This window comes from Bombina bombina, chromosome 9, assembly GCF_027579735.1.
Source record: "Bombina bombina isolate aBomBom1 chromosome 9, aBomBom1.pri, whole genome shotgun sequence".
In the NCBI taxonomy this organism is placed as follows: Eukaryota; Metazoa; Chordata; class Amphibia; order Anura; family Bombinatoridae; genus Bombina; species Bombina bombina.
This window is the reverse complement of record NC_069507.1, coordinates 68,077,418-68,101,252: the sequence shown is the minus strand read 5'-3', so window position 1 is coordinate 68,101,252 and position 23,835 is coordinate 68,077,418. Positions and strand designations below refer to the sequence as shown.

Below are 23,835 nucleotides of genomic sequence, written 5' to 3'. Positions count from 1 at the left end.
AGCACTCAAGGGGTTAAACAAGTTTCTCATTTACTTCTGTTATCTAATTTGCTTCATTCTCTTGATATTCTTTCCTGAAAAGCATATCTAGATAGGCTCAGTAGCTTCTGATTGGTGGCTGCACATATTTGCCTCGTGATTGGCTCACTCATGTGCATTGCTATTTCTTTAACAAAGGATATATAAAGAGTGAAGCAAATTAGATACTAGAAGTAAAATTGTAAAAATTTAAAATTGTAGTCTCTGTCTGAATCACAAAAGAAAATGTTGGGGTTTAATGTCCCTTTAGTTTGCTTCTTGTTGTTTTTGGATCCTTTTTTCTTTCTGATATCCTACTTGGATACCTGCTGATATGGGTAAACTTTGACCATTTTTTGTAGATGTCTCTAACAAATTAAGACTGTAAGTCTTCAATACCTCAGGTGAACTCATACTAGTATTAGTGACAGAAGACCTCCCAGAAATTGATCTGTTAAGTACACCTTTCTTAGGCCTAGATTTGGAGTTTGGCGGTAGAAGGGCTGTTAACGCTCCGCGGGCTTTTTTCTGGCCGCACCATAAATTTAACTCTGGTATCGAGAGTTCAAACAAATGCTGCGTTAGGCTCCAAAAAAGGAGCGTAGAGCATTTTTACCGCAAATGCAACTCTCGATACCAGAGTTGCTTACGGACGCGGCCAGCCTCAAAAACGTGCTCGTGCACGATTCCCCCATAGGAAACAATGGGGCTGTTTGAGCTGAAAAAAAACCTAACACCTGCAAAAAACCAGCGTTCAGCTCCTAACGCAGCCCCATTGTTTCCTATGGGGAAACACTTCCTACGTCTGCACCTAACACTCTAACATGTACCCCGAGTCTAAACACCCCTAACCTATCGCTGACCCCTGCATATTTTTTTTAACCCCTAATCTGCCGCTCCGTAAACCGCCGCAACCTACGTTATCCCTATGTACCCCTAATCTGCTGCCCCTAACACCGCCGACCCCTAGATTATATTTATTAACCCCTAATCTGCCCCCCACAACGTCGCCGACACCTGCCTACACTTATTAACCCCTAATCTGCCGAGCGGACCTGAGCGCTACTATAATAAAGTTATTAACCCCTAATCCGCCTCACTAACCCTATCATAAATAGTATTAACCCCTAATCTGCCCTCCCTAACATCGCCGACACCTACCTTCAATTATTAACCCCTAATCTGCCGACCGGAGCTCACCGCTATTCTAATAAATGTATTAACCCCTAAAGCTAAGTCTAACCCTAACACTAACACCCCCCTAAATTAAATATAATTTACATCTAACAAAATTAACTCTTATTAAATAACTTATTCCTATTTAAAGCTAAATACTTACCTGTAAAATAAATCCTAATATAGCTACAATATAAATTATAATTATATTATAGCTATTTTAGGATTAATATTTATTTTACAGGCAACTTGGTAATTATTTTAACCAGGTACAATAGCTATTTAATAGTTACCTAGTTAAAATAATAACAAATTTACCTGTAAAATAAATCCTAACCTAAGATATAATTAAACCTAACACTACACTATCAATAAACTAATTAAATAAACTACCTACAATTACCTACAATTAACCTAACACTACACTATCAATAAATTAATTAAACACAATTCCTACAAATAAATACAATTAAATAAACTAGCTAAAGTACAAAAAATAAAAAAGAACTAAGTTACAAAAAATAAAAAAATATTTACAAACATAAGACAAATATTACAACAATTTTAAACTAATTACACCTACTCTAAGCCCCCTAATAAAATAACAAAGCCCCCCAAAATAAAAAATTCCCTACCCTATTCTAAATTAAAAAAGTTAAAAGCTCTTTTACCTTACCAGCCCTGAACAGGGCCCTTTGCGGGGCATGCCCCAAGAATTTCAGCTCTTTTGCCTGTAAAAAAAAACATACAATACCCCCCCCCAACATTACAACCCACCACCCACATACCCCTAATCTAACCCAAACCCCCCTTAAATAAACCTAACACTAAGCCCCTGAAGATCTTCCTACCTTGTCTTCACCATCCAGGTTCACCGATCCGTCCTGAAGAGCTCCTCCGATGTCCTGATCCAAGCCCAAGCGGGGGGCTGAAGAGGTCCATGATCCGGTCAAAGTCTTCATCCAAGCGGGGCAGAAGAGGATCTTCCATCCGATTGAAGTCATCATCCAGGCGGCATCTTCTATGGTCTTCCATCCGGAGCGAAGCGGCAGGATCCTGAAGACCTCCAGCGCGGAACATCCATCCGGCCTGACGACTGAACGACGAATGACTGTTCCTTTAAGGGACGTCATCCAAGATGGCGTCCCTCGAATTCCGATTGGCTGATAGGATTCTATCAGCCAATCGGAATTAAGGTAGGAATTTTCTGATTGGCTGATGGAATCAGCCAATCAGAATCAAGTTCAATCTGATTGGCTGATCCAATCAGCCAATCAGATTGAGCTCGCATTCTATTGGCTGTTCCGATCAGCCAATCAGAATCAAGTTCAATCCGATTGGCTGATCCAATCAGCCAATCAGATTGAGCTCGCATTCTATTGGCTGTTCCGATCAGCCAATAGAATGCGAGCTCAATCTGATTGGCTGATTGGATCAGCCAATCGGATTGAACTTGATTCTGACTGGCTGATTCCATCAGCCAATCAGAAAATTCCTACCTTAATTCCGATTGGCTGATAGAATCCTATCAGCCAATCGGAATTCGAGGGACGCCATCTTGGATGACGTCCCTTAAAGGAACAGTCATTCGTCGTTCAGTCGTCGGGCCGGATGGATGTTCCGCGCTGGAGGTCTTCAGGATCCTGCCGCTTCGCTCCGGATGGAAGACCATAGAAGATGCCGCCTGGATGATGACTTCAATCGGATGGAAGATCCTCTTCTGCCCCGCTTGGATGAAGACTTTGACCGGATCATGGACCTCTTCAGCCCCCCGCTTGGGCTTGGATCAGGACATCGGAGGAGCTCTTCAGGACGGATCGGTCAACCTGGATGGTGAAGACAAGGTAGGAAGATCTTCAGGGGCTTAGTGTTAGGTTTATTTAAGGGGGGTTTGGGTTAGATTAGGGGTATGTGGGTGGTGGGTTGTAATGTTGGGGGGGGGTATTGTATGTTTTTTTTTACAGGCAAAAGAGCTGAAATTCTTGGGGCATGCCCCGCAAAGGGCCCTGTTCAGGGCTGGTAAGGTAAAAGAGCTTTTAACTTTTTTAATTTAGAATAGGGTAGGGAATTTTTTATTTTGGGGGGCTTTGTTATTTTATTAGGGGGCTTAGAGTAGGTGTAATTAGTTTAAAATTGTTGTAATATTTGTCTTATGTTTGTAAATATTTTTTTATTTTTTGTAACTTAGTTCTTTTTTATTTTTTGTACTTTAGCTAGTTTATTTAATTGTATTTATTTGTAGGAATTGTGTTTAATTAATTTATTGATAGTGTAGTGTTAGGTTAATTGTAGGTAATTGTAGGTAGTTTATTTAATTAATTTATTGATAGTGTAGTGTTAGGTTTAATTATATCTTAGGTTAGGATTTATTTTACAGGTAAATTTGTTATTATTTTAACTAGGTAACTATTAAATAGCTATTGTACCTGGTTAAAATAATTACCAAGTTGCCTGTAAAATAAATATTAATCCTAAAATAGCTATAATATAATTATAATTTATATTGTAGCTATATTAGGATTTATTTTACAGGTAAGTATTTAGCTTTAAATAGGATTAATTTATTTAATAAGAGTTAATTTATTTCGTTAGATTTAAATTATATTTAATTTAGGGGGGTGTTAGTGTTAGGGTTAGACTTAGCTTTAGGGGTTAATACATTTATTAGAATAGCGGTGAGCTCCGGTCGTCAGATTAGGGGTTAATAATTGAAGGTAGGTGTCGGCGATGTTAGGGAGGGCAGATTAGGGGTTAATACTATTTATGATAGGGTTAGTGAGGCGGATTAGGGGTTAATAACTTTATTATAGTAGCGCTCAGGTCCGCTCGGCAGATTAGGGGTTAATAAGTGTAGGCAGGTGTCGGCGACGTTGAGGGGGGCAGATTAGGGATTAATAAATATAATCTAGGGGTCGGCGGTGTTAGGGGCAGCAGATTAGGGGTACATAGGGATAACGTAGGTGGCGGCGCTTTGCGGTCGGAAGATTAGGGGTTAATTATTTTAAGTAGCTGGCGGCGACATTGTGGGGGGCAGGTTAGGGGTTAATAAATGTAATACAGGGGTCGGCGGGGTTAGGGGCAGCAGATTAGGGGTACATAAGTATAACGTAGGTGGCGGTCGGCAGATTAGGGGTTAAAAATTTTTAATCGAGTGTCGGCGATGTGGGGGGGAGCTCGGTTTAGGGGTACATAGGTAGTTTATGGGTGTTAGTGTACTTTAGGGTACAGTAGTTAAGAGCTTTATGAACCGGCGTTAGCCCAGAAATCTCTTAACTCCTGCTATTTTCAGGCGGCTGGAGTTTTGTCGTTAGAGCTCTAACGCTCACTTCAGCCAAGACTCTAAATACCGGCGTTAGAAAGATCCCATTGAAAAGATAGGATACGCAATTGACGTAAGGGGATCTGCGGTATGGAAAAGTCGCGGCTGAAAAGTGAGCGTTAGACCCTTTAATCACTGACTCCAAATACCAGCGGGCGGCCAAAACCAGCGTTAGGAGCCTCTAACGCTGGTTTTCACGGCTACCGCCGAACTCTAAATCTAGGCCTTAGACTTTGTGCTACTTTTACAACCATTGCTCTGCTTTTAATTAACACGCCTTCTATTACTGGACTTTTTATGGTGTGATTTAATAAACATACTAGTACTTTGATTCACATTATATATTACTTCCGCAGGATAATATCTCATCCTCCTTGGCATTTTTTCTTCATTTATATACAGCTTAATGACCACACAATTTGATTTTGGAAACTTCTCTAAGGAACGTTTCAAAGATTTAACCGTTATTAATTTGTCATCTGTATATTTACACAAAAAAGATCTTCATGTCTTAGCCAAAGCTCTTAGTTTTGTACCTATTAGTGATTTCAGACTTTTTTAAGCTTTAATAGACATAAACAGGTTTATTAGACGGCTAACATTAAAAAGGTATTTTGGTGGTGAAGAGTCAAATACAGAGATTCATGTTGAAGATTAATTATACAAAGAGGGATTCTGTATAGATAGCTTTAACTATGAGGAACAGCGTGGCTTAAAGGGACAGGAAACCCCCCCAAAAAATGTCATGATTTGGATACAATTCATTTTGAACAACTTTCTAATTTACTTTTATTATCAAATTTGCTTCATTACTTTGTTATCCTTTGATGAAGGAATTTTGACAGTTAGATGAACACACCTACTAAGCCAATCACAAGAGACACACGTGTGCAGGCAACAATCGGCAGCTAGCTCCCACTAGTGTAATATATGTGCATATTATTTTTCAACTAGGGATACCAAGAGAACGAAACACATTTGAAAATAGAAGAGAAATTAAAAGTGTCTTAAAATTACATGACTTTCCTATCCTTTTTTTCATTTCGTTAGTTTAAATAGTGAAATCCTGCCTTCTATGTTTGAACTATATTTTGCTGGGGACCTATAATAATATAATGAAGCCTTCATTTTCAATGGAAACTGTTTCCTGGTATAAGCAGCATACATTGTTATTCAATATAAATGTTACTAAATGCAAGAGCTTGTCTGTAAACTAGAAGGCAGGATTACATTGCTAAAAGCTGAAATATAAACATTACTAAGCAACTTTCTGGATATTAAAATAATAGTTCCTAGGAGAATAATTATACATTGAAAATAAATGAATCATCATCAATAGAGCATAAATAATAATGGGGCAATTAATTCCAACAGATTGACTGTTAAATTTACATGGATGAATAAATTTGCAAAGGAGTTCTGACAATGGTTTTAAAGGGACAGAAAACCCCTCATTTTTAACACATAATTCAGATAGAACATGCAATTTTGAACAACTTTCAAATTTAATTTTATTATCAAGTTTACTTCATTTTATTTGTATTCTTTGCTGAAGGAACAGCATTGCATTACTGGCTGCTAGCTGAACATATCACAAGAGACAAAATGTATGCAGGCACCAATCATCAACTAGCTCCCACTAGTGTAATATATGTGCATATTCATTTTCAACAATGGATACCAAGAAATCTGCAAATAGAAGTGATTTTAAAAGTGTATTAAAATGACATGCTCTATCTGATCCTTGCAAGTTTAATTTGGACATTCCTATCCCTTTAAGCTGAACACTTATTTTTTTTATCCAGTTATACCAATAAAGTTTTTCTAGTTTTAACATTTTCCGGATCACACATGCCATTGTTCAAAAGAGATAAGCATTATCTATTTTGGACATGAACAATTGTGTGCTTAATGTGTATTCTGTAAATTCAGTGTCTATAGTGATCAAAATTTAGAAAGGTGGTAATGTCTGTATATGAGATATGCATCCCTCAAAATTGGTGTACCTGCTAATAGCCTGTGGGCTATGTGAGTGCATAAAATGTTACTATTAGCTCAGTTGCACCCACTGTACCGTACCCACAGCTGCATAAAATACTGCTTCCAGTAGCCTATCCAATAATGTGCCAGCAAAAGCAGACACTATCACAAAGTGTACAATGGCAAGCCAACATGAGGAGGCTAAGGGACGAGTCCATGCAACATCCATGGTAGACTAACCCAACAGGAGGAGGCCAAGGGATGAGTCCCTGCAACATCTATGGTAGACTAACCCAACAGGAGGAGGCCAAGGAACGAGTCCCTGCAACATCTGTGGTAGACTAACCCAAAAGGAGGAGACTAAGGAACCAGTCCCCATGACACATATGGTTCCTCTATGTAAATCCTGCGTTCTTGAGCTGGAGAAAGGGTCTCACATAGGTCCGAGAACCCCTGTTCAAGAAGAAAGTGGAGCACATAATTTCTTTACCTTCTTACTGAAAGGCAAAGATAAGACTGGGATACCAGAGAGGTAAGAGGGATAGAAATGTTGTGGAATGTTGGGTATCTTTGCCTTATCCTAGTGGCCAGGGGTTGAATGGCTTGTGGATTCTCACCACCATATGAAAGAAATTTGACTTTAATGATTAGACAGGGCATGTCACTTAAAACAACTTCCAAATTTATTACTATGATCTAATTTGCTTAATTTTCTTGATATACTTAGTTGAAAAGCCTACCTAGGTAGGCTCAGGAGCAGCAATGCACTACTGTGAGCTAGCTGCTGACTGCACATATATGCCTCGTCATTAGATCACTAAATGTCAGCTGGCTTCCCCTAGTGAATGGCTACTCCTGCAACAAAGGATACCAAAAGAATGAAACAGATTTGTTAACAAAAGTCAATTGGAAAGTTGTTTAAAACTATATGCTCTCTCTGAAACATGAAAGAAAATCTGTAGGTTTTGTGTCCCTTTAAAACACTGAACAGCAAATCCTTATAACTTTTGAATTGATAAACGCAGTTTGCTGAAATTTGAAAATGTTACATAAATTAATACAGATTTAGTAAATTTGAATCAAATTGGTTGTTGGTTTTACAAATGTTGAATGGACTGCCATGCATCTGACCTAAATATCTTACTTATCATAGCTGGCAAAATGTATTTGTGTTTGATAATGTTGTGCAAATAACAAGGGGCTATGAAATCTGAGGGCATCCAGTTTGGAGTAATTTCATTCAGTTCTTTATACAAAGGTTAGTTGATATATGGAATAAACACCCAGGGACAAAAATAACAAAAGAAAAAAAAAATGTGAATATGCAAATACATTTTCTATTAAATTTGATAGAAACCCCTGGGTTTCTTCTACAATTGGGACAGACAAATCCACAAACAAAATATCTGTGGATGCCCTTGCACGCGTGAGCAGTGAAATTATTCCTGATGTCCGCTCGCGGAAGTCGGAAAGCCAGGCTGATTCTGGAGCACCCCTAATAGTAACGTAATGTGCAGACAGTAGCCTCTAAAATTATGATTTAGAAGTGTCCAGCCAAAAGGGCAGCCAGAATAGCGTTAAAGGGAAGGATTTCAAATATATATATTTTTTTACGTATATTTAACATGAACACACTTAGTATATTACAGATTTTTAAGCCAATGTTTACTGTCCCTTTAAGTTTTTATTTAATTTGATGTTGTGCAATACAGATCCATGGTATAGAAGCCCACTGTATGATCACTGTAATGCATTTTAAAATATACTCCTTTAGATGCAACAAAATTACTTTAATGTTCCTTTAAAGGGACACAAAACCCAATTTATTTTGTTCATGATTTAGTAAGAACATGCAATTTTAAACAGCTTTTCAATTTACTTATATTCTCTTGATATTCTTTATTAAAAAGCATATTTAAATAGGTTCAGTAGCTGCTGGTCGGTGGCTGCCCATAGATGCCTCGTGTGATTGACTCACCCAAGTGCATTGCTATTTCGTCAACAAAGGATATCTAAAGAATTAAGCTAATTAGATAATAGAAGTACATTAGGATATTGTTTAAAAATTGTATTCTCTATCTGAATCATGAAAGAAATGTTTTGAGTTTCATGTCCCTTTAAGGATTCAGAGAACTAGAAAATTGAGAGGAAGCCAAGTCCTCTTTTTCTAGTGAATAAATTATTGCTTCATAGATAAGAACAGATTATATTGTTAAAATAAACTGTTTGGATTTCATAGGGTGTAAAAGCTTTTCTTTTTTAGTTATTTGTTAATCCTTTGGATCATTCATGATTTATTGTCATCTGGTTATGTGCATACTGAGTCACAATAGCAATTACAGAAAATCTCTACGTCCATGTGGGAGTTAAAGGAAGTAAAAAAAAAAATATATATATATGTAACACTGCACCTGTGCTTTATTGCAGACTATGCTGCAGATACTTATGGATATGGGACTGCCTTTATACATGTTGTTCGGTTCATTGGTGTACGATGTCTATGCCACACATTCATTAGGTAAGTGATAGATAGAATTCTTAGTTTTTAGGTGACACAATGTTTTTAATAGGGAACTACCAGCTTGGAGGAAATAAAAAAAACTTTATGTAATTGTAAAAGTTTTCAATTTTTTCCCATATTACATATTTAATGCAGACATATAGTACTTTTTGTGAAGTACATAATTTGTAACCATAATAGCGTTTCGCTGTCGAAATTATAAGCATTACATGGGTTATGTAATGAAGCACACAGGTTTATCAATGTCTTTTTTTTTTTTTTTTTAAAATATCTCCAGACTTCAGACTTTTAGGATTTGACTCCAAGAGTTTTTGCTACAATTTCAGTGTCAGGCAGGTTACACATAAATTTACTCAACTATTTTGGATCCGGATTGTGCTGGTTGCACTGGTAGTTTCTAAAGTGTTACCTCTGTGTTTCCACTGTTATTATTAGGATTTATTGGCTAGAAAACAAAGGACTCAACATTCAAATTTACTTATCCTGAACACATAAACTGGTGCAAGGAGAATGTAAAGATTTAAAGTATTCATGTGTGCAATTACAGAGTGAATTCCATTAAAAGTTTTCCATGTATGCTGATCTAAGGTCTGACGTGGATATATAGCCTAAGGACTGAACTGGGGGAAACAAATTTACTGTATTATATATCAGCATAGAAACAGGCTCACTCTACAGATGTAAAGTACATTTTTCCAATCCTCTTTCAGTTGGTTAAAGGGATAAACAGAGTAAAACATAACAAGGCGGTGTTGTCAGTCTAATGGGTTTCAGCTTTATAGCTATAATCAAAGGCTGAAGTCCGCACCTGGTCACTTTCTTTATAGACATAGCCTTCATCAATTCAAAACAAACAGCCTTGCTTGTTTGTATTATTTTTCATAGTTTTAACCCTTTCATGACCGGGTTAAAAAGTCTACATCAGAACAGCGTTCCGATGTAGACAAATTGAAATCACGCGATTGTGCAAAAGATCGTGAGATTTTAATTATGGGATCGGGTCTAGGGGTCGTCCCTAAGACGCTAGGAATGCCCTCCAGACCGCGATCAAATCCTGCAAGCCTAGTAGGCTTCAGGACAGCCGTTTGCGATGACGTATTCCGTCATAACGGCTTTAAAGCCCAGTGCCGTTGTGACGGAATACAACGGCACTAAAAGGTTAATGATAGAATATTACTCTTTAAAAAAACAAACAGTTAAACTATATAAACACAATTTCAATGTTATACTTAAAGGGATATGAAACCCACAAGTGTTCTTTAATGATTCAGATACAGCATGCAATTTAAAGCAACTTACAAATTTCCGTCTATTATCAATTTTTTTTGTCTTGTTATCTTTTGTTGAAAAAGCAGGAACGCATCCTTTCTGGTGCACTATATAGCTGAAGTTTTGCAAGAATGTTATCCATTTGCTAGAGCACTAGAGGGCAGCACTATTTCCTACCATATAATACTAAAGACACATACCTAGGTATCTCTTCAGCACAGAATATCATGGGAACGGAGCAAATTTAATAAGTACATTTTTTAAATGGTGTGCTCTGTCTGAATCACAAAAGAACATTGAGGTTTCATATCCCTTTAATCTTATTGTTACTTGTAAAGTATGATTTTTTTTCTACTTGTAATGATTTTCCCTGTATTTTTATGGTATTAGGTAAATATGTAAATATTGTATTATAAAATGCCATTAAGATTATTCACAAATATGACTAAATTATACGTCCATATTATAGCAGAATACCATATTCAAAAAAGATCTATACATTGGTTTGTTCTGTTGAACTAAACAGATAACATTTATTCTGTTTTAGGTGCATCAACATTTGTATCTGCGGCTTTGAGCGTACCTTCTAGATGCCAGTGTATCTCAAAAAAGAATGAGATCTGTTCGTTCAAGAAGCACATTAAGGACCTCACTGTGACAATGCCATCGTCACACTGCAGCGTCCAAGAAATCATGTGAGTCACTGGTTTCACTATTGCATGAACAGTTTATCATAAAACTAATGATTAGCAAACGGTGCTTTTTTTTATAACTGTATTGGTTTTGTTAATGTTGAGGTTTTTGCCAGAGAGGGACTGAAAGTGTTGACAACACAGCTCATATTGTGGATGGTTATGTATTTACAAGTTCTTTGCTATCCTACTACCACAGAGTTGTCAATTTACAATATGGGACAGTGTGACACTATTTGGAGTCTGTTCTCCTGATGTTACTATGGATACTGTGAAAGGGTTGAGGACAATTTGTTACCTATGAGAGCTGCATCTATTAGCCTATGTCATTGATGACACATAAAAATGTCCTATCACACAGTAGCAAGTCTATTAGTCTGTCTTTATTTGAACGGTAATGCCCAACCCCATATAGTAAAAATTAATTTAAAAAAAAGCTGTAACAGATACTTTAGTTGCACAGATCTCCATGAAATATGTATCCTGATAACCTTACAAACCATAACCAGAGCAAAACAAAGTAACAGATTACCTAAACATAAACACCTTAGCTGTAAATAATGTGCAGCAGACAACATTCAGTTGTCCTGAGAAATAGATGACTTGCTTGTTGCCTTAGGGCCAGAGGGGTATTTTGGCTTAGGTCAACTAGATCTGTGTCAAGAGTATCAAAATGTGGAGGAAGACAATTTTAAGGGCTAATTCTATGGCATGATGCTTTCCCTTTGTATTCTTTACAAATGCTTTATTAATTGTCATACAGATCTTTGAGCCTTGGTTGTTTAGTGTAGTGCTTCTTAAACTGGGGGTCCCTTTTAAATTTTTGGTGGTCCCCACAAGATTGGATACTGTACTGTGCGCTGGGAGACAGGAGAACGTGAGGGGGTACAATGGAAGCTGTTGACCTCTGCTTGATCTTCAAATGTACATTTTGTTTGGCAAAAATGTCTTTAACACTTCACATAACCTTGTCCATAAAGGAAAAATGAATGCAGATAAAAGTATTTGTTTTATTGTCATGGGTTACCCAGGCTGTGTGTATGCATATGTGTTTGTGTATATGTATGTGTGAATATGCAAGTGAGTGTGTAGGTATATGTGTCAATGAGTGTGTGTTTGTGTAAGTGTGATTGTATAAGTGGGTGAGATTGTGTTTGTATAGGTGAGTATTTATGAGTGAGTGTTTGAGTAGGCACATAGCTAAGTTTGTACTTCTTCACATGTGCACACACATTTAAGATACTATGTCAAAAATTTGAAAGGCTATATTTTTTGTGCACACTCAAACATTTTAGAGGAAACATTGCAAGCCGAATATACACAGTGTGTGAGTGTTGCTTTGGAGAAGTATTGCTTTGCAGAAGTCTACTCTAGTCAAAAAGGATGATCTTCCTGTAGCCATTCTGAAGTAAATCAATGACTCCAGACCAGTCATTAGAAGCCATCCTGAAGTACGCCCACAGGCCAAAATATTTAAATGAGATGACTTTAGAGTCATTCCATGGCTGTTCATGTTTGTGAAGTAATCAGTAAGGTAATCTGATAATCATTCTGAAGTCATCACCGAGAATATCTTTTTACTTAGCTGATGACTTTACAAGCCTGATGATGTGCAGAAGACTTCTAAAGTTTGATGGTCTCCAAAATAATCCTGTTTGTCTGGGTTACATGGAAGGTACATCAAGTTAGACAAAGAGACTAACTGTTAAAGACTAGCAATGGCTACAAAAGTTGAATTTACTTATTTTTGTTAATAATAACCCTCACGTGTGATATATTGATGTATAAAAAAATAATAAATGCATACCTGTCTGGCAATGGGGTCTCGGTTTTTAACTATATTATAATAATGGGAGTCAGAAACAGTTTTCCCCAATATAAAAGGGGTCCCAGGTAAAAAAAAAAGTTTAGTGGGCTGCATGACCCTTTCATACATCCCTGGTCTCTGGAAACATATGAGGCAAATATGAGGTAAAATTGTAGGCAGTACAGGCATTGGGAGGTGGCAGATTATTCAGGGCCTAAAGCAGCATAAAATCTTAATATACAGCACTGCCTTAACCACATCTAGGGACTGGAGGTCCACGTGCAACGAAGAACAGCAGAATGTAGAGCTATCAATATGAGGAGTGTTCCTTATTAAAAACCTCATGAGGGGAATGTGACGCCCTGTTTAAAAGAAAGGAATTCTCTCTTTTAAATGGGGGGTTTTATGTCCCTCTCAGACACAAGTGATCCCCAGAAAGTGTTTACAAGTGATGTTCCAGTGAGGGATATGAGAGACTCTAACAGAGCCTCTGTATCTTTATAAGAAGCCACATACAAAGTCACCAGTTCCCTCAAAGGAAACTTGTCATTTTCACTGCTAGACATCAGGGAGTTGTCTTGATTTCCACTCCCCACATAAAAACAGTACACCACACCACACATATACACACACCGACATTTACATGAAAGGAAAAATCCTTCTCTTTCAAATAATGGAGTCCCAAAACCCAACAGCTGTCAAGGGACAACTATAGAAATGAGAATTGGAATAGCAAGAAATTGAAATGTAATTATTTTCCCTATATTTATCAAGTAAAATGGCAACTTTTTCCTATGACTGAAACTATACTGATATTTTTCTACCCCTTTTCTTAAAAAATGCAAAATAAGATGTGTCTCACCAGCCAGGTTAGTTTACTCAAAAATGTTCGTCCCTTTAATTTGTTCCCAATGATCCACTTTACCTGCTGGAGTGTATTAAATTGTTTACAAGTATTTCCTTTACCCTTATATTGGCATTTGAAATAGTTGATTTAGCCTGTGGTATCCCCACCTATTCTGAAAATGTCTGCCCTTAAGTCCAAGCTATAGATAAACTGTGTAAACACAACCAGCAGAAGAAATTACACTCCCAGTGGGGATTAGAAGAGTGTGGCTTCAAAACACAAAATAAGTTAGTTATTTAATATACACAAATAAACCTTACAAAGCAAATTCTCATACATTGTATACAGTTGTTAATAAGGTAATTGGAAACACATTAAGGGAAAAACAATTTTACAATATACTGTCCCTTTAATGCCTTTGTAGTCACCTAACAGCAACATGGTATCAGGACTGATCCTGGTTTATTGGCAGTTTTTTTGTAAACTGAATTTGGCATTTTATGGTACATCTATAACAGATTGTTAATTGGCTTAAGAACCTATGACTGGTGATTATTGTCTTTCATTTTTGCTGTACTTAGCAAGTTTGGGTTATAAACATTTTAAGACATAGGTGCAGTGTAAGCTATTAGCTTGAGTACTTGTACAACCCTTTGTGTTGCCACAGCTGAAATTCAGTGACACCACAATAAAAGAAGAAGGCGGCTTTTTGCGGCATTCAGATCTTTTCAGAGCATGATTTCTTCTTGTGGAAGTGCAAAACACTAAGATCTGTGCAAATCCAGATGTACGGCTCCAAAAAAAGCCAAATCCCGCGATCGACCGACTTATTCCACATTTGGCAACTAACAAAACTTCCAAATGCTCATGCTTAATAGATATCCATGAGCTTTTGCTCTTATTTAAGCAATCACTTTGTAGAACATTGCAGAGTTTAATTTCACCATACACAAGTGAGACTCTCCAGTCCAGCGTCTCTGAAAGTAGTGGATCAAACATTATTTCCAGAGGTATTTTATAGCAAAAGCAGGCAAAAATAATAATGAATGTATCATGCAAGATTGTTTTAGGTCCCTTAATTAAACATTGTGGCCTAGATAACTAGTGAATGGCAAAAATTTTAGCGCTATTATGCACTAACATCGCTCAATTTAAATAGTGTTTTTATTTTTTAACTCATATTAGTTGAAAGTAATATATTAACACTACAGTGAAAGTCTAGGGCACACTAACATCTGGATTTCAGATAGAGCAGGTGTGCTAAATCCTTGCATAATAGACTTCTATAGGGTGCACTGAAAAACTCATGTTGGCTATCGCTTGAGCGCTAAGCCGAATTTCAAATAGTAGAGTAAGAGAAATAGGAAGTAATACGGAGCACCGGATCAGCGTAAAAAATAAGATGCTTTATTTAGTACAAACTTTAAAAATAGCTCATAGCATTTAAATTAGAGATGCAGGGAAACCTCCCCAGCTAGTGAAGAGACGGCTGAATATTGTTTCTGGCCAGTTTGAAATGGCTGCCAAGCTCCACCCACTAATGACATCACGATTTGGGCTGCATATTGCTTACAATCACAAAAGGCTCACTAGTTCGATTCAACAGACTGTTAATGCTATTCAGCAGAGTGCCTAGATGCAGCCCAGATCGTGATGTCATCGGTGGGTGGAGCTTGGCAGCCATTTCAAACTGGCCAGAAACAATATTCATTTTAAAATAAACTTTTTTACCATTTCTGCTGCATGATATAGAAAAGGTGCAGGAGACTATTTGCAGCTTAATCTAAGGTAAAACTTTAAGATGACTAAAGTGTAGACTGTCCCTTCAATCCTGACTGCACCTACTTAAAGGGACACTGAACCCAATTTTTTTCTTTAGTGATTCAGATAGAGCGTGCAATTTTAAGCAACTTTCTAATTTACTCCTATTATCAATTTTTCTTTGATCTCTTGCTATCTTTATTTGAAATAGAAGGCATCTAAACTATTTTTTTTGATCAGTAGCCTGAACAGCAGTTGTTTATTGGTCGGTTAAATCAATCCACCAATCAGCAAGAACAACTCAGGTTGTACACCAAAAATGGGCCGGCATCTAAACTTTCATTCTTGCTTTTCAAATAAAGATACCAAGAGAATGAAGAAAATTTGATAATAGGAGTAAATTAGAAAGTTGCTTAAAATGGCATGCTCTATCTGAATCATGAAAGAAAAAAAATTGGGTTCAGTGTCCCTTTAAGGAGGGCACTCAGGAGTTGTAGTGTAGTGTATTAACACATGAATCAAGTGTTATAACAAGCATCGCAGCAGATTGAACTTTTTACAAGTGCTAAACATTATTTCGACCCAGATGCCCAAAATCCAGTTTCTGACGTCAAATAGTGGAGTCCTTCACTTATTTTTAAACTATAACTTTCTATTGAAATATGTTTAAAACACGGCACACATACATAAAACATAATATATATATATATATATATATATATATATATATCAGTGATGTGCAGTGAGGTCAGAGGCTGGTGAGGCACTACTAGATATGATACGCCGGAGAAACACATGTACAGAGGGCTGCAAGTACCCCCAACAGGGCAGGTTTAAATGATAGCTGAACCAGTGCACAGGTGACATAATCAGGTGATGGGTGAGAGCAAGTTAGTAACCACTGAGTTACTAATCAGCTGATTACTTCACCTGTGCACTGATTTGGCTATAATGAAAACCTGGCCTGTTGGGGGTACTTGAGGACCATTGTTGAGAAACACTGCACTAAAGTACCAGCTCATCAGAAATGTATTGATTACCTGGAGAATAAAGCACACATACTCTGCTCACTGACACCCACACACACTCTGCTCACATACACACTCACACAATTCTGTGGCACAGTGCCAGTTACTAAGCAATTAGAATGATACACAATCTCTTCTCTCCTCACTACTGTATTGTAAAAATAGAAATAATTTACCATACAAGTTTTACACAAAGTTATAAATACTGCCAACACAGCTGCTGCAATATGGTGTTCATATGCACGTGCACATCCCACTTAGGTATGCTCTTCAACAAAGGACACTAAAGGATACCAAAAGAATGAAGTACATAATAATAAAAGTAAAATAGAAAGTTTTTTTTTTTTTGTGCAATTTCTATCTGAATGATGGAAATGTAATTATGACTTTCATGTTCCTTTCAAAAACTAATTTTATTTGCTGACATGGGGCCAGTAACAGTTGATGCTAATTCTCAAAATATAAATAACTAGAAAAGTCTATTAAAATAGCATGCTCTACCTCAATCATGAAAGTTTAATTTTAAATGTCTCCCTTTGACTATGTGTTTAACCAGTAACTTTACAGTGGCATTATTTCTAAAGACATTTAACTGCAATAATTACATATATTTTTTAAATGACTCATTATCTCCTTTTATTAATATAAACTTGTATAAAAGCAGCACATATTAAAAACACAATGCAACAGCTTTCAATTGATTTGTGAATTACAAGTTATCAGCAGTCTTTAAATAAATGGAGACACAGAGAAAAATAAAAATAGATACTGCATCCTCTGACTGAACAGACATAACATATATGGAAAAAACTTTAACATATATTAAAAAACTTTAATTTAAATAATGTGGACACTGCACACTTAACTTCAAACTCTGGGTTTTAAATTATGGATTTAAATTTGAATTGACCCTTTGACTTCCTGTAAGTATTGGGTTATGCTCACTTACTGTCCCCCCTGTTAATGAGCTGTATCTGAACACAATTCAACAAAAACACTAAACCACATTCATTAAATTATCATTTTCACTAACAGAATCCATTTCAGTAAAATCTACTGCTGCAGCACTTACTACAATAAAATGTGGCTGAAACACTGCTCTCTCTGCCTCTCTCCCTTTCCTGCTCTGTAAGGATTCAGGAAGTGACAGTGGAACATTCCACTGCACTTAGAGGGGAAGAACAGAACTCTCTTTTTTACTTTAGCAAAGCTGTCAGCTTCACAGGACAGCAATAAAATAAATGAAAGTTGTTTTTTTCCGTTTTATATGATTTAACATCCAGCCCCAACCCTAAATTCCACTTACTAATGCCTCTCACTGGATTGGGTCAGCCCAAATGGGACTGCCTCAAATAAGCAGATAATGGGCCATGCAATGATCTTAACCACTTTCATCCAGTAGATGGCGCAGCATGTTGTGTAATGGTGGGCAGACCTGCTTGTGCCTCTCCATTGCACAACATGTAGCTGTGAAAAAAAAAATGCTGGGGAAAAAAAAATAGCAATTTTTTTATTTTTTTAAAGCCAATAAAAATATATATTTATTTTTGCCCATATGAGAGGTGAAGCACTGCCTCACCTGCCTCTAGTGACTGCACATCACTGATATATATATATATATATATATATATATATATATATATTAACAAAAGATTATATATATATATATATATATATATACACATACACATACATACACACACACAGTATATATATATATATATATATATATATATATACACATACATACATACATACATACATACATACACACACACACACACACACACACACACACATACATATATACACACACAGTATATATATACACATACATACATATACACACACATACATACACACTAGGGCTGTGCGATATGGGAAAAAAATATTTTTTAAACATAAATTTATTCTGATTATATGTCGGATTCTCATAGAAAAACATTCTTTCAAGCCCCACACCTCAGGGCAGATATAATGAATTCTAAAACAATTTTATTTAATAGAACAGCGGGCCAAAAACAGAACTGAGCCAAGAAAACAGGGCAGTAGTCAAGAATGCTCAGATATTTTGTCAGTACAGGAACACACCTTAGGTGGCAGTTAAATTACCTTTAAAAAGCTACATTTCATTTAGATTACAGATTCTGTCATGCCTGATATCTTGTCAGCACACACCCTCACACCCAACATATTTATACTGCAGTTCTCTTTGGTAGACATGGGGTTAACTGCACCGACTACGTATTTTATGCCAGCAAGGATGTTACTAAAGAGACAACATAGGAGTAGAATATGGAAAAACAGCCATGAGAAGCATAATTTATTTGGTCTCCATGCCATTCTGGAGTAGCTGCTTAGGGTCTCTGTGTACTAATAAAGAATTACTGCTCAGCTGACTCTTTACAGCTGCTGTACAAGACGCTTCCTAAAATGAATGTAACCGCCGTACTGATAGGGCAGATGCAGCATTGCATATTGTCTGTGGCCATGTGGTTGGTCATTAGACAGAGGTTATAGTTGTAGGAGCGGTATACAGTTATTATAGGCTTGTTTCACGACACAAGGGACAAAATTCTGTGTGTTTAATATTGCTACAAATAGTACGTACAATATGATACAACAGATCAAAAGAAAATAATCATCATATTCGTATGCCAGCTTGTTAAAAAAATACAGAAAAAAAGGCAATTTATTTAGTCGTTTGCATCCTGTAAAGGCTGTGACACACTGTAAGCGATGTGGTGCGAGACAAAGCAGCTGCTTCGTGTCACTTTGCATCGCTTCTGAAGTTCAAATATTTAAACTGAGCGCTCAGCTACACGACCTGACGCGGCTGAGCGCGCACAGATGAAAAGGCAGGACACACCAAGTGCGCACAGCCGCATTATCACGCTGCATCGCTTGCAGTGTGTCACAGCCTTATTAGCGGCTGCAAGTATCAGTACACTTTTTTTTTTTTGTTATGTAGAAGTGTTATATTTCAAAGAGAAATGATTTTATACCATCTGAATTTATATTGCTTTCCTTATCTCTATACTTCTTTGATGCCAAGAGGAGCGTCTTTCAGTTTGAACAACACATTGCCAGTGCAGTGCGTGTCGCGTTGTCTAATTAAAACAAGGAGCTGGAGTTCAATCTAGTGGTGACGCTTTAGGACGATGCTTCCTGGTCCGCCCCCCCTGGGGGAGTAATCATTGATTGCTTCTTGTGGGAGCAAAGTAAGCAAGTCGTTTTTGTTTCACTAAACATTGCAGCGTCTTGCGATCCAGATATTACATACTCTAATATCGCGATTAATCGCACTGCCCTAATACACACACTCATATATATGTACACACATGGTATGGTACAGACACATACATATGTGTATATGTATGTACAGTATATGTGCGAGTGTGTATATATATATATATATATATATATATATATATATATATATTTTATATATGTATATATATATATATTTTATATATGTATGTGTGTGTGTATATGCGTGTCTGTGAGTGTGTGTATCTGTTTGTATATATGTGTGTCTGAGTGTGTATATATATATATATATATATATATGTGTGTGTATATATACACACACATATATATACATATACACACACATGTATGTATCTATGTATGTGTGTCTGAGTGTATGTGTGTCTGAGTGTGTATATGTGCATGTATATATATATGCTGCCGACTAGAGCACCACTCGTCCCACTTTGCGACTGCCCTATTCCCTACGCTACCGCTGCTGCACTTTGGATCACCTGGATTTCCTGGATCCCTCTGACGTATCAAACCTAAGGCGATACAGAGGTGGATGCCGACCGAGACGCTGTTCTCGCCTACACGCACAGATTTGGAACCAGCAACACGCCGTACAGCGGCTGCGTCACAAACCGTCCAGCACTAAACCTGCCGACAGATGATCGTTTCCAGTGAGCTGTGGAACCACCGGATTTAGGTGAGTCTGGCGTCAAGCTACTGACGGCCAGTGTTCCCATTGCCTCCCACGACTTGTACATTTGTGTTTGTGCTGAACCTCACCCGTATTCACAGGGGTGTACGCTAAGTGACTTTGTCCATTTGAACTGTTGGGGAATTAGGGTACAGTCGCAAAGTGCAATATCTTTTGCTCATAGTGCGATTCACTTAGTGTGGACCACCTGACTGTTTTCTTCCTACTGTTTATATTGTGCTCTCTTAGGTACTACTGGAGGTACCTTTAGGATACAGTAGGTGATCTTTCACAACATTGGGACAGTTTGTGGGCTCCATTTCTTATTACTATTTAACATGGAGGACAGTTTGTCTAAAACTAATCCAGCTCATGCCAACAGAGACTTTTTCTCACTTATGCCTGCCACGGCCAGGAGTAATGATATGTCTGATTATGAACATATTTTTTCTGACAGTAAAGAGGTCCTTTCACTCAGTTCCCTTTTCGAACTAATGGAAACCTTACTGCTAAAAGAGTGTAAGGTACAATGGGACGTGTGGGCCTTCGACAAATATATGCAAGAAGGCATGATACCTAGAGGCCTGAGACTTTACAAATTTCCCTCCTTCGACGTGGACGCAACTGACAAAGAGTTTGTCACAGAATGGAATGAGGTCCTTTCCGAATGCTCTTCCAGACTAATGGTCATGCTGAGGAGTTACAAATCTAAACAATTGGACACCATTAAAAAAGACATTACAGATTTACAAATAGAAATGGACAAACGTATCTCTGATCCTCAATTTACTAAATTTGATTCTATTCTCAGGGGCATGGTAGCAAGAGGAAAGAGCTTAATAATGGAGAATAAACACTCCAAATTTCTAAGAGATCGCTCTGACTATCAGAGCAATTCTGTATACATTTGGAATCGTAAACAGAGAGGGGAATATAGACGAAATCAATTCCCCTCAGGCACACGGAGGGGCAGCAGGGGACGCAGAAGACACAGATCAAATTCGAGAAATGTTTCTTTCTCAAGCAGTGATAATGAATGTTCCTCAGATGAAGGCAACAAACTCTCTGTGTCCACTACTGCCCAACCTATGCCTACTGCTACTCCTATTGCTCAGAATGTACCATCCCTTCCTACAGGCATATTAAAGAATAAGCACACATATACTCCTGTCCCAGAGAATTTACAAATAGTAAGACAAAAAGAGTCACATTCACAGGAACACCCGACTAGTCAACACACTACTTTACACATGCCCACTGCTCCCCCCACCGTGACCATAACCAATACAAGCCTGACCTCCAATGATCTAGAACAGGTTTTTCCACAGGCCCTGGATCAAACACACAGTGGAGGGCAGACCAAAGTAGGTCAGGGCAGATATCCACGCAGGGGGAACAAACCACTGAGCAAATACAAATGAATACCAATGTCATTAATCTGTCATCCGTTAATTTAACATCACAACAGGTTTCAGTTTTAGCCTTAGGCTTAGGTTTTTCACCCACGAGCAACTTTAACCTTTTTCAAACACTTATTGATGTAAATCGCCTAATTAGAAGCCTGACCTTGAAAAAACACTTCAGTAGTACAAACACTGTGCAAAACGAACAACCTGTACCCATAACCTCTACTCCTAATAATATTAGTGATTTTTCAGAAATGTGTGACATAGTCACTCTACAGTCCCTAGCTATAGAGTCATCCACAGACATGGGTTCAATTAATATGGGTACCACACTCATAGAAAAATCCAAATTCTACCCTATAATGAGCAGAGGACAAATATTGGAGACTTACCAGCACAGGATCGAAACAGATCTAATTAAGCTTCAAAAAGAAACCAAAAAAGTCAAACAAAATCTTACACTCAAACAGAAAGATGCACTAGCCCAACTTAAGGGCAACAATCAGATAGTGATACGCCCCGCCGATAAAGGCGGGGCTGTAGTTGTAATGAACAGGAACGATTACATTACAGAGGCCAAACGCCAACTACATAACACAGACGATTATGAAAAACTACGCAGAGATCCCACCAGTTTGTATAAGTCACAATTGAAACACATTTTGGATGATGGTAGGGAACAGGGATTTCTGGATGACAAGACCGTCCAATACCTAGATGTACAATATCCCAGAACTCCCTGTTTCCACCATTTTCTGAAAGTTCACAAAAGTATTGACAATGTCCAGGGCCGACCCATTGTGAGTGGGATAGACTCTCTTTTGGAGCACCTCTCGCAGTGGGTCGATTCCATTTTACAGCCCATGGTCCTGTCCTTGGTGTCATACGTTCGTGACACCAAGCACATAATTAATATTTTGGAGTCTTTTGAATGGAAAGAGAAATACATGTGGTTAACTATAGATGCAGTTGCCCTATACTCTTCCATACCCCACAGGAAGGGCCTGCAAGCTATTTCCTATTTTCTTCAGAGCCACAGTAACTATTCTTCTGAGTTCCAGACCTATGTCATCACAGTAATTGAGTTTCTCTTGACACATAATTTTTTTAAATTTGATGGGGATTTCTATCTCCAGAGATGCGGCACAGCCATGGGAGCTAAGTTTGCTCCCTCGTACGCCAACCTATATTTAGGTTGGTGGGAGCTGTGCCGCATCTTTGGAGATGATAATCCTTACAGAAATGACATCAAATTTTATAGGAGATACATTGATGACCTCCTCCTGGTATGGTCAGGTAAACAGACAGATGTGCCATCCTTTTTAGAATTTTTAAATTCTAATGATTTAAATTTAAAGTTTACCTTTGAGTCACACAGCACATGTATTAATTATTTAGATCTAACCCTGACAGGCACACACGACAGCGGCGTCTCTATGAGTGTCTATCGTAAGCCCATCTCAGGGAACACCTTGCTGCATGGCAACAGCAGCCATCCTAAACAAATGAGATTCGCTGTCGCAAAAGGACAATTCACTAGATTAAAGAGAAACTGCTCAGATAAATCTACTTACAACAAGGAAGCAGACATGCTGTCAGAAAGACTGCGTGAGAGAGGCTATCCTTTATATGATGTTACAAGGGCCAAAAAGTCCCTTGAACATACTGACAGAAAGATCCTATTACAAGACAAACCAACTAGCATCCCCTCCAAGTCCTCCCAAGGCGTGTACTTTGTTACGCAATTCAGCGCCCAGTACAATAAAATATGCAATATAGTAAAAAAACACTTTGCTCTACTGGCTGCCGATGACAAATTGATAACTACAGTAGATCAAGGTCTGAGATGCTCCTATAGGAAAAGTAGCACACTGGGAGGCATTCTAGCACCCACTGAACTTAAAAAGACTGAGACTAACCAAAGCTCGTGGTTAAGGTACTGCGGGATGTACAAGTGTGGCAGTAGACGTTGTAAACCCTGTGACTTTGTTCAGGTGACTAAAGATTTTACGTCCTACACCACTGGTCAAACTTTTGACATTAAGTCTTGCCTCAA

The 23,835-nt window shown here is 37.7% G+C and overlaps 2 protein-coding genes across 2 annotated transcripts in view; one reads left to right on the top strand and one right to left on the bottom strand.

Annotated features, from left to right (window-relative positions):
* The window catches only part of RASSF4 (Ras association domain family member 4), a 479,342-nt gene that overhangs the window by 333,813 nt on the left and 121,694 nt on the right, over positions 1 to 23,835 (bottom strand). The gene's annotated exons all lie outside the window — the stretch shown is intronic.
* The window catches only part of LOC128639929 (C-X-C motif chemokine 9), a 25,732-nt gene continuing 10,687 nt past the window's right edge, over positions 8,791 to 23,835 (top strand). The window contains exons 1-2 of the mRNA XM_053692196.1: positions 8,791 to 9,011; positions 10,831 to 10,978. Of these exons, the coding sequence (XP_053548171.1) occupies positions 8,924 to 9,011; positions 10,831 to 10,978 (236 nt within the window). The 5' untranslated portion in view covers positions 8,791 to 8,923. The remainder of the gene's footprint in view (positions 9,012 to 10,830; positions 10,979 to 23,835) is intronic.